Genomic DNA, 11657 nt, shown 5'->3' with positions numbered 1-11657 from the left:
AATAAAAAGACAAATGTGTTTACAAGTTCCAGGTGAGACACATACACCTACACCAGCAGAACAATTCAGCCGGAGAATGATCAAATTAGCTTGAATTTTGGAGGATAACTGGTCATGTAGAGGGCCAAATTGTTCAAGTGCAATCATTGTCATGGAAGTAATGCAGCCATTTTACAGAATGTCCTCATGCTTTTATACTTGATGTCAGTGTCACAGATAAATTGAAATTTTCACCCAGAATGAATCCTTTTCATTCCGAAAGAAAAGCAATAACAGATCTTCCAGACATGAAAATAACTCACATTCAGTACATGCCACTTAAATCAGCTGTTGGCAGTAATGAGTGCAATTATATGAAAGATCCAAAACTGTGTTTCGTGACCTTATGCCAGAAGGTCAAAACTTTTCCACTAGGAGACGTGCGCACCTGCACTCCCCCCAACAATGGTTTGACATGGGATGCCAACTGAGTGCACACAAGTACTGACATGTCAGTACTCACCGAGTACCAATACAAGTACCAAGACAAGCATTTGAAACCTTTTTTTTTTCCAGTTCTGATTACATAACTAGAACTGATGTCATGGAAGACGTTCATGTTTCCTGCAAAGGTTCAGGAGATTGATGATGCAACCACTCATGCACTGTCATAGAGCTTAACTTCTCTTGTGTTTCATGGTGTTTCGAACAAGGTTGTAAACTTTAACTAGCAATAACTTTGTCAATACATGGAACGTTACATTTAAAAGATCATTTTGATGTGAAGCTACTGTACTGATCACTGAAGAAAAAGACACAGTTAAACAACTCCCCAGAGAGAAAACATCTCAGTCTTCATGGGCATATGAAGGAGAGGAGGACATTGATCATATTCTTGATAATGGGCAGTTTGGGATGAAGTTCCTGTTCAAGATAATGAGATACAGTCATCTCCAAGGCATCCACCCAGCGGACATTCACACCTTTGAACACAGCCCTGAGGATCTTGTCCCGCTCCATTGTGTGAAAGTCGCTGTTGAGCCATGCGACAGAGGGAGTCAGAATTCTGAAGTTCGAAGTCCGGATAACAACCAGGGTGTCTGGAGCTCTGTTCAGCAGTCGGATCACAGCCTTGCGGATGCTCTGCATCCGTCGAATGTAAAACCTATTTGGGAATGGGCCGAAGTGAGCCCAGACTCCAATTACCACAACTGTGTTTGCTCCTCCCTCGAAAGTGTCCAGTTCATTTGCAATATAGCGAACCTTAGCAACAGGAATTGGTGGCAGAGTATGGAGGAGAGGGTTGCCATGGATGCGGTACATGACAGTAGTATTACTTTGATGATCAATAGCCATAAAAGGTCCAACTCTTAGCTTGCCATCGATGTTGACTGGTTTGAGATCTGTAAAAAAAGAACATTTATCAGTTTGCGTGGCAGCATTGTTATTGTGTGATCAAGTATCTGAGCGTCACCTTGTACTCTTGATGTTAAATATTTGTACCACTGTCTGACTGTGGAGTCTCCGTACAGGAACAACATTTTGTTTCGCAAACAGTGACTGATGTCTGTGGGAGTGTTAAACTGCTGAACCGGCGGCCCACTCAAGGTTCTCCACACACCGTGGTAGTAGTAACCAGGCTGGCTGATCTTTGGACTCTTTGTCACACCTACCAAGAGAAGAAAAGCTTGATAATCTTGTTTACTTTAATGATCTTCTTACTTATTGTGCCATGACTTGAATGTATGTAAACGTCCGACTTTCAGGTAAGTGATAAAATAGACTCCAAGGGTATCACTCTCATCATTCTGCCATGGATATAACTGTGGTAAACTGGTGAAGGGTAATCTGGGTTATTGTACGACAGTGAGGAAAAACAAGACCTTTGCATACTGTGCATGTGTGTGCAGTATAATTATTCCATGTAATGACTTATTAGTTATTATTTCAACACATACACACACACACACTGGTTGAAGAGTGTTCACCTTTAACTGGAGGCAGGACATTGACACTTGCGGTCCCAGAGGGAGGAATGAAAACCTTCATGTTTATTCCACTGAGGAAAACAAAACAGCATTATTCTCATGTGAAAGTGTGACGGTTGTGACTCACGACAGAAAGAAAGGTCTTTTTTATGTTATGTTGAGTTCTAAAATTGTTGCGGTCTTTATTTTACAGTCCAGCCTCTGTTGCTCTATTGTGCAAGGTTTATCTTAGAGTGACTAACCAACTTGGGTTTAGCTTTGTCTTTGACCCACACCACCCTGGGTTCATCTCAACCTGGGGACCAAGAGTGATGTTACTTTCCAATATGCTCTTGGATGAAAATATTCTTGAATTTATCTTGGCCTATGTTCCTAATAACACCTGAGCTGTGACCAGTTCTTAGTCAAGACATTTGTCATCTGATATTCACACATTGATAACCACACACAAACACCAACATGTTACTGTAACACAAACAACCAAAAAGCTTACCTTTGAAAAAGCTTAACATAGGGCCCAAAATTTGGAGTATATTTATGAACATAGTGTGTGATTCTTGTGTTACAGCTCAGCTTCTTCGGCTTGTAGCAGAACCATGGGTCTCCAGTTTTGACGTCAGTGAAGTTGCATATCGCTTTCGTTGTGGGAGGCAGACATATATTGCATTTGCTTAATTCAGCTTTTCGGCCTTTGCGGAATTCACTGTCAAACATGATTCTGTCTGGATGTTCAATGAAGCTGCGCAGCACCGTGATGGCTTCACTTGTGTGAATTAAAGTCACCTAAAACACAAGCAAACAGTACGGCTGTTAAAGTTTCACTTCACTATTAAACAACATTTGCATCTTCCATCTGACCTCAACCTCTGCCCTTCCGTTCCAGAGTAAGGGAAACACAGCAGAGTAGGAGCCATTAAGGTGATCGACAACCTTTCCAGTGACTCCAGCTTGTAGAACTGGGTTGTGGAGTCGGACAATTAGAAAATCTCCTCCAGTTTTTTTGGGTTTTCCAAGGAAGTCCTTCATTTTAATCTGAACTTTTATTTGATCACCAACATGCCACTGCTGGCCCCGATCTTTGGGTAAAATGACAAAGTTGCTGCCACGAGGGTTGCTGGATCTTTTGAGTGAAAAAGAAGGCGATAACGGTGGAGTTTGAGGCCAAGCATTGGACTTAAGAAGGAGGCGCTCTTCCTGAGTGTCTGCGGCCGAAAGAGGCTGAAGTTTGCAAAAATCTTCTCTTCTCTCTTCAGGAGGAAAAGTTGAATTTGTTGGTGAAACAAAGGACTTGTCTGGATGTGTGACCTTCAAGAACGGTGGCAGTGGAGCTCTATTCCAACCCTGATGACAGAAAACGAACATTTTATATTTGACTTTTTCTTGTGTTGAATTTAAAGGTCGCATTCCTGCACTAGTTGACAATTTTGCCCACAACCAGCTCCATAATTATGATCATGAGTCACTTCAACATATTTTATAAATTCAGTTCCAACACCCACCTGGTGGTTGTCTAGGTAACATGACAGCACAACTGTGACAATGATGACCAGAGAGACGAAAACTAGGACCTTCTTTTCAAAGCTGCGCTTGTTTTGAACTTCCATCTTCATGATCCTGGGAAGTGCTTTGCCTGCAAATACTGCAAAGGTGGACAATTTAGTTGAATCTGTTTTCTCTCTTTGAAAACAACCCCATAGATAGAGAATACTAATTATTATTACTAATACTATATTATTATTATTCCATACGAATATACAAACACAGTGGTTGAATAATATCATTTTAATCAGAAGCAAGTAGGGAATTCAGTCTGTAAGTAAAAACCTCCAATCTTCCATAGAACATGAATTATTTTACATTATTAAAATCCTCAAAATATGAATGAATGATTTATACAACTGCAATGAGAAATTTTAAGATAACAGTCCAAAGCACTGTCAGCATCCAACCACAACAGTAAGCAGCGCCATAATCACATTTTTGTGAGATTAATCTTTGCACGGGTTCAAACACAAAGCACGAATATACTGGACTCGTAGCATTCTTTTGAAGACAAAAATCCAACCCAAAGCTTCATCTCAGTTTGCTTGTTTGCTGGGCACCAGTCCATTCCAGCAACATGTAAAGTTACCTCGGGCAGCATGATTGAATATCAATCGATGAAGCGAAGTCATTAAATGCATTCCAGTTCCTTCCTTAATCCTCAACCTCAACAAGACTGAGAAATGTTGCTTCCTCAGTCTTGAGGAACACCATGACCTTCCTCGGAAGGAATGGTGTTCCTCAAGACTGAGGAACACCATCACCTTCCTCGGAATTGAGCAGTTAGTATAGTATTATATGTCACCAACACAGTGGTTAAAATCTGATTTTACATTCAAAAATGTCAAGGAAATAATGAAATAATGGTCAATCCATCACTGCTTGCACCTTCCTTCATTGTTATGGGAGAAAAACTAGAGATTCACACCAAAAGCTTTTCCACGTGTCATGGAAAATTTTTGCCCCTTTAATTGCGTTTCACTCAATCATAAAGCTGTTGATGCTCTTTGTGTAACTGAAGGAATGCAGGCGTACTTTACTGGCACGGTTTATTGGAGGTGTGGTGGTGGCTGATGTGATGACAGGTGTCTAATGTTCGGTGATGCAGGTAAAGTTTCACCTTTGTGTTCCAAATTGAGCAGAAATGTGGCGCACTTTCTCAGGCATTTCCATGAGAAAATTATGTTTTATAAGTTAGCAGTGGCTGGAAAACATCAGTGGCCGAATGCTGTGCGCCATATCGCATCAGCGCTCTGTGAAAACCGGTGATTTAAGTGTATATTTGATTTCGCATTTCTATCCTTGTTAGGACACTGTGAACCTTCTCATTGAAAAAATGCTTTCCCCAGCCTCTCACCCTCAACCTAACCATCCAAAACAACTGGCTAATCCTAACCAGGAGTCTTAAAGAAACTTCAACCCAATTGTAATGATCTAGTTATTTTTTGTCCCTATTATACTTAACCAAGCTTGATGCGGCGACTGGTCTGACTCATGAATAAATCATGAGTTGAACTAAGAGGTTATAAGCATGAAACTTAAGATCGTAGAAACGCGAACCTGTCGTGCTTGTTGACCATAAAAATGACAGATCTGACAGAAGAAATGAAACAATATTCAGAGTGAGGATTTAGTATGATACATTATTGTGGTTAAAAATTACATTTTTCATTCAAAAATGTCAATGACAATTGAGAAATGAGATTATTCTAATGAGATATATATAGTCAATCCATCACTGCGTGCACCTTCCGTCATTGTCATGGAAGAGAAACCAGGTATTCGCACCAAAAGTTCTGTTTACCTGTTTTCTTTCCAGCTCGTCCCTGTGGTGGAAAATATCTGTCCCCTCGATTGGGTTCCGCTGAATCATTCAGTTGTTGATGCTCTTTGTGTAACTGAAGGAATACAAGGTAGGCGTACTTTACTGGTGCGGTTTATTCAAGGTGTGTCGGTCGGTGCCTAATGTGCAGGTAGAGTTGCCAACCGCCTCTTGTTTTGTACCTGTGTTCCAAATTGAACAGCAATGTGGTACACTTTGTCCTGATAGAAGACTATCGCCACAAGGATGCTGCATTCATGTTTACAAAACTGCTTCTGCCAGCTCCGACATGTCTGCCTCCTGCCTGCCTCGGTGGGTGGCCCTAGGATACAAGGTTTTTTTGTCGTTCATGACTTAGCTTTTCAGGTGTGCTTGTAGATATCACAGATATCATGGTGAGTGGCTTCACATAATAAAATGTCACAAACCTGTCACCAGTGGACGGTGAGGAGCGAGCTGATCTCTGTGCTTTTATGCCGATGCAGGTGAGATTCATGAAGCGTTGTTGTTTGTAGTAGACAATGCTGATCCAAGCTCCATTTTAACTTGTTTCACTAACAGTTCCTGCGACCAGAAGAGCTGATGTGGCGACTTCACATCAAGCTTTGAATTTCGATGGAATACCTCTTGGGACACCCATTCAGACATGAAAGTTTCATCACACCTCATCCACCCATCACTGCGTGAAACAAAGCATCATGACGGCGTCTTATTAAAGGTGTTCTGAAACTTGATGGTCCCATCCAATAGCTGCTTCTGAGTCCAGTTCTACTATTGAAAGAGTCAGCCTTAACCGTGTCGACCAGTGCATGATACCAGTGCAGGATGCTTGATCTCATTCTTCCATCTCCTCCCAACCAGAATATATCACAGACGGTTATGTTGAAAACAATAGCAGTCCCTCAACAGTAGCAAGGTAAATCACTGTTTTTGTTAAAATTTCAACCTCTACACCTCAAGTACGTTTCTGGATGGTATAGTAAAGGTATACAAAACCAACAGACCCAGCAGGCCTGTTGTGCATGCTGCTGATTCTGTGAAACCCAAGGGCTGACATAAAAAATGCTGTTCATGAGGCAAAACCAAGAAACGCAGAGGAATTGTGGAACGTAGCACAATTGACTTGGGCTGCAATACCTGTTGACCATTGCCAGATGTTGGTGGACTCCATGCAGCACAGATGTGAAGCACTCATCAGAAACCATGGCTATGCAACAAAATATTACTTTAGGATACTCAGCAAAGTCGAATTTTCAAATATTTCTTAGTTTCTAGGTTGAATTTTTCAGTTTCAAATGACATTCATTGATTTTCTGTTTAATATAATCAGATATGCTGGTACAATAAAACAGCCATGGTAAGCAGAGTTAAAAATAAATACAGCACGGAATGTTCATGTCATTTTTGGCTCAAACTGCAGGACCTTGTCTTTTTGCCAATTCACTCTCAGGCAACTGTCTGTCAGTCTCATTGCTGGTTCAATGAACCGTTGAAAAAATAAGACATGACTCATGATGCACTTGATGATGCACATTTGTGAGTGTGGAATTGTTGTAGTGTGTGCCAATGTGCCATGGGGAATCCTGCCTGAATTATGATTGTGCAATGCTTACCGGAAGGACAGGAAATGGTGCACCTCTGGCTGACAGTTTCTGGTTTTATTTTACCGCGCTAACTGTGGGCCAAGTCAATGTTTAATCCAACACAAGCTTCACACTTGTTCCTCTCTTCCCAACATTGTGCAAGCACACTCATGCATGAGGCATCAGTAAAAATAGTAATTACAGGAGTGATATCATGTTTCTCAAAATATGGATGATGCAGATTTAATTAAACTTTTCCATGTAAATATTTGTTTTCATATGTCAGTTGAATCAGGATCAGTGTATCTTTTGCTCATTGGATTTTCACATTAAGAGGAGAAATTGAAAAACAAAAAACAAGTGGTTATTTAATATTCATTTCAAAAACAAAAAAATGAAAATCTAATTACCAGTCGTCTTTTGCTTTCACAATTGAAAATGGTTAAACAAAATGTAAAAAATTATATATTTTTTTTATTTGATGAATACACTAAATGAAAATGACTGACATACTTAAACAGAAAAACAGGTTGTTACACAATTTCCAAGCACGAAATGTGATTATCATCAAAAGAGTGTCAAACAAGATTTGTGAAGTGAGAGGAAAAGTATGACTTTGAACCTTGCGACAATATGATTTTAGAGACTCAAATAATGCCTGAATGTGGACTGCTAAGACTTTCAGCAAGAAGAGTAAAAAGATTTTGTGCTGAAAATGGTGCGAGTTTATGGAACGTGTCCGATCCCTGCCAAACCTTGAAGTCACACTCGTGCACAGCAAGAATCTCTCTGGGATTTAGTTTCCAGTATTGGGAGCCTGGAGGACAGAAATGATAAACAAATAACATGACATTACTTTTTCTCTCATTATCGTATACAAATCACATCACAGGCCATATTAACGTTACCGTTGAGCTGTTCTGGTGAGCGACGCTCTGGCGAGGCAGGCTGAGGTGTATTTTCGACTGCTGGATGTCGCAGGTGTCCGCATGAAAGCGAATCGTCGGTCCAGGGTTCCCGAAGCTGCTGAACTGTCTTCTGCCTCACCGTGAACTCCAGAGTGTCCCAGTAGGCCAAGGTCAAATCAGCTGAACAGACCGGACTCCTCAGGAAACAGGGCCAAGTTTGCTTCATCAGTCAAAAGTAAGCACAAATCCACATCCATCAAACAACCAATAATAATTTATAACACAGAAAATTTGTCTTATTCACTGAGTCAATTGAACTAATTTTCATTCCTCTGACTGAACTTCACGGACTGAGCAAGAGAGACACGATAGGCAGCACAAGTTAGCTACTTCAGCGCTACAGCGAGTAGCTTTGCAAAATGACAAGGTATATATTACCTGAAAAATGCAGCTCACTTTGTTTGCACTCATGTCCTCGTCGTTGGACAGGTCCATCATCTCCGTATAGAGGCTTCACCTGGTGTTCCAAGACGCGCTCATTTTGAAAACCTTCACATCCGATCAAAAAAAGATAGGCAAATTAGTCCATCAGTTATTATCCTTTTATTATCCATTTTGACTCTAAAATGTATTATTTTGGATTGTGAAAGCAAGAAGAAGACCGGTGATGAAATTTTATTTTTTATGCTTTTGAAATTGATATTGAAGAAGCGCTCATTTTTCGTTTCTCAATATCTCCTCCTAACGTGACTATGCAAAAGATACTCTGACCCATCAGCTGAATGACAGAATCTGGAGGTGCTGAAACTTCAGGCAAGCATGTGTTCTGAGACTGCTCTGTCACAGGGTTGTTCCTGGTCATTGACCTTGATGAATCAAAGTGGTAAAGACATGACTTCATCCAATCTACTTTCTGTTTAACCACTTACAGAACGCGATATTTTTTTGAACCTGTGGAAGAAACGGTTCCTGTCCACTACAAGAAGCACCGCCCTTACATTTTCTGGGTGTGTCGTGTCTACTGTTGGCCACCAGGTGGCAGACGCTGCACTTCTGGAAGAGGAGGGCAGATTAATTGAAGGGCCATATTATAAAAACTGGCTGTTGTGAGGGACCATCATGGCAAAAGAGTGGCAGTGATGACAACAAAACATGTCGGGGGAAAAAATCCAAACTATATCCTCAAATAACAGGAGGACAAACTGGACCGAAAACGATTAAATGTTAGGATATGAACAATTGTAAATATGCCACGAAACCTGAAATCTCAATAAATTGTTCATTTTATATGCATAGTATTTGAATATAAATCACAATTAAACTATGGACCAGACGTTTAAGAATGACAAAAAGGTAATTTATTTGAAAATACATTTTCAAGTTGCAGTCAATGTATTTCGATGAACAGGAAATATGCACAATAATGTTAAAGTAAAAGAAAAAAAAAAGCCTTAAAACAAGAACATATTTTAACTAATGTTGAGCTAGTAATGGCTAAAAAAGAAAAAGGACAAAAACAAATAGTAAGAAGAAGTACTACATATCAGTTGTATAGTTTTCATCTGACTTCATGCAGGCTACAAAAATATAGGAAAATGGCCGCATAAGACCACCCAACAATAGCTACGTGAAATCACGGCTGTTTCGCTGTTTGCACTTGAAGTTAAATGAAAATGTGCAAGTGACTTCACACTTCAATTTTCCAATGAGACACAATCTTTTGATTATTTGCTTTTTAAAGACTGATTAGAGTTTATTTGGGAGAAGAGTAGATAGTATGTGTTTAAATTATTTTTCCTGCCGCGCCTTGACAAAATTCAGTGCCAATTTTATAAACAATTAACTGAATTCCATTCCTAAAATATAAACATAGTATCAAGTAAAGATGCTATTTTTTGTTGTGAGTTACGAAACAAACAAAAAACACTTTTCCTTCTGTGACTTGTCAAGGACAAGGTACAGTAGCATCCACTTTTCGATGTGAAAACAATGAATTTAGTCTACTTTGTCTACCTGGATCTGATGATAGGAGAAGTCATTCATTCAACTGGCTGGACAGTGTGGAGTGCTTTTGGTTGTAAGTCTGCATTTCATGCTTGATCTCTTTGCCCAGAGACGGGACGCGAACCTGTGTGTCCAGTATCCGGACCTGCGGATGTGACAGAAAGCGGCGACTGAAGGTGATTAGAGGAAACACCAGAGACTGGTTCACCTGTGGAACCGCTGAGTCACTGGGAAAGACACAAACGGCGACAGCATCCGAGGAGAAACACCAACAGGCAGTTGATAAACCAGGTAAGTTGCGTCTCTGAGTGAAACTACGAAATTAACATGATGGTTTCAAAATGTTTTATGCCCATTTTCGATTCATTAAATATTTATTAATGATGTAATCATCGGTCATGTCAGTATTTTTTATTTGGTTGTGGAATTAGAGTAATTAATGCTTGGTGGGTGTTGATTCTCTATTCTCAAATATCCACACAGATCCACACAAGATATTCACGAGGAACCGTGTGATCAGATTGTTTCAGCAGTTGCATCCTGTTGACAGATGAGCTTCCTCATAAACACAGTTCGGCGTGTTTTTGACGAGTCGACACAGTCACATGATTGTCTTAAAGCGGTACGCGCACCTACGCGGGGTTGCTCTGTGAGCTCGGCACGCGCGCCGGCGCATCGGTGTTGCAGGACCCATCACTAGTGGCAGCGGTTGTAGATGACCAGCGGGAGGGCGGTGGGAGGACTTGGATCTGTTGCACATGGAGCAGGATTTGAAAAGGTTCATAGGGACAAAGAGGAGGGAGAGAGAGAGCCTGATTCTTGCTTAAAACCTCTCCTAGGTTGTGGTAACAAGTAAGCTTGAGAGAGGTCAGGGGGTGGCAGAGGAGTGGAGGGACGTAGGAGTTAGCTGCAGACCTGAGGCTGTGGGAGTGAGGACTCCAACCAGAAATCTTGGAACGAGTCCAGTTAATCTGAGGGTTGTGGAGAGAAAGCCAGGGAAAACCAAGTACCAAAGGGGATGAGGAAGACGGAGGGGCGGGAGGAAGATGAGGGCTCCTTGGACAAACCGGACAAGCACAAATGACCCGCCAGACCACAGTATATACATAAACCCTTTGAAATCCGGAGCTGGCGCTCCTTCGGGGTTAGTCGCGTTCTCCCCACCTGCATGGGCTCAGAATGATCGTCCATAGGTACAGACGCTATTTCTTCAGTGGCATCTTGGAAAAGCATTCAAATGAGTCCAAAGTGATTGTGAACTGTAAGGAGGCATGAGACACATTCGAGACGGACATAGCATAGCATCTAGGAAACTTTTAGACGGTGTGAGAAACATCACTATTCGTGAAAGGCTCAAAGAAAGCTACTCCTCCTTCACATTAAAAGGAACCTTTCTAGGGAGGTGTTCCTGGAATGGGAGGAGACATTGAGGCAGACCCAGAACCAAGTTTAGAGATTCTATCCTGAAATGATGAGCCTTCATTTTGTTTTAGCTCAGAAGTGCATTTTGCCTTTGGCCACAACGATCGCTTTTGCCCAGACTTTGTCTAGTGGTGGAGTAATGAACAATGACGGCCCTTTTTCAAACATGTGCAAGTCTCAAGAAAACCCTACGTCATTTCTTCTCATGCAGCAATGTGACTGTGGGATGAATAAAGACACAATCTAAAGTCATGCAATTACAGTACTGATATCCAGTCAAACACAAAAGAGTCCAACAAAAGCGCAATAACTTCATCAAATGATTTGTTGACCGCTTTAACAAGCAGCTAACTTTTCGTCTGCGTGACTGTCGGAAAAGACAGTGTGAAGTGTGAAACTGCAGACTCCT

General features: G+C 41.0%; 1 protein-coding gene and 1 long non-coding RNA gene across 3 annotated transcripts; both read right to left on the bottom strand.

Moving 5' to 3' along the window:
- Positions 1–834: 834 nt before the first annotated feature.
- LOC128757202 (NXPE family member 3-like) lies at positions 835–3146 on the bottom strand (the record flags this gene model as incomplete). Its single annotated transcript, XM_053862308.1, has 5 exons — positions 835–1382; positions 1454–1648; positions 1968–2038; positions 2461–2750; positions 2826–3146. Coding segments are annotated over 5 exons (1425 nt in total), but the record flags the coding sequence as incomplete, so codon positions are not given.
- Positions 3147–7530: 4384 nt separating this feature from the next.
- Positions 7531–11062, bottom strand: LOC128757804 (uncharacterized). Of its 2 annotated transcripts, XR_008414403.1 has the most exons (4): positions 9836–11062; positions 8261–8371; positions 7823–8042; positions 7531–7731 (listed from the first exon to the last, which is right to left on the bottom strand). It is a non-coding gene; the product is annotated as an uncharacterized LOC128757804 (long non-coding RNA). The 2 variants fall into 2 exon arrangements; XR_008414402.1 differs by having other exon boundaries at positions 8261–11062.
- Between the last annotated feature and the right edge of the window lie 595 nt (positions 11063–11657).

Source organism: Synchiropus splendidus, chromosome 4, assembly GCF_027744825.2.
Source record: "Synchiropus splendidus isolate RoL2022-P1 chromosome 4, RoL_Sspl_1.0, whole genome shotgun sequence".
Taxonomy (NCBI): Eukaryota; Metazoa; Chordata; class Actinopteri; order Syngnathiformes; family Callionymidae; genus Synchiropus; species Synchiropus splendidus.
The sequence above is the reverse complement of the archived record's forward strand: the minus strand, read 5'-3'. Positions and strand labels throughout refer to the sequence as shown.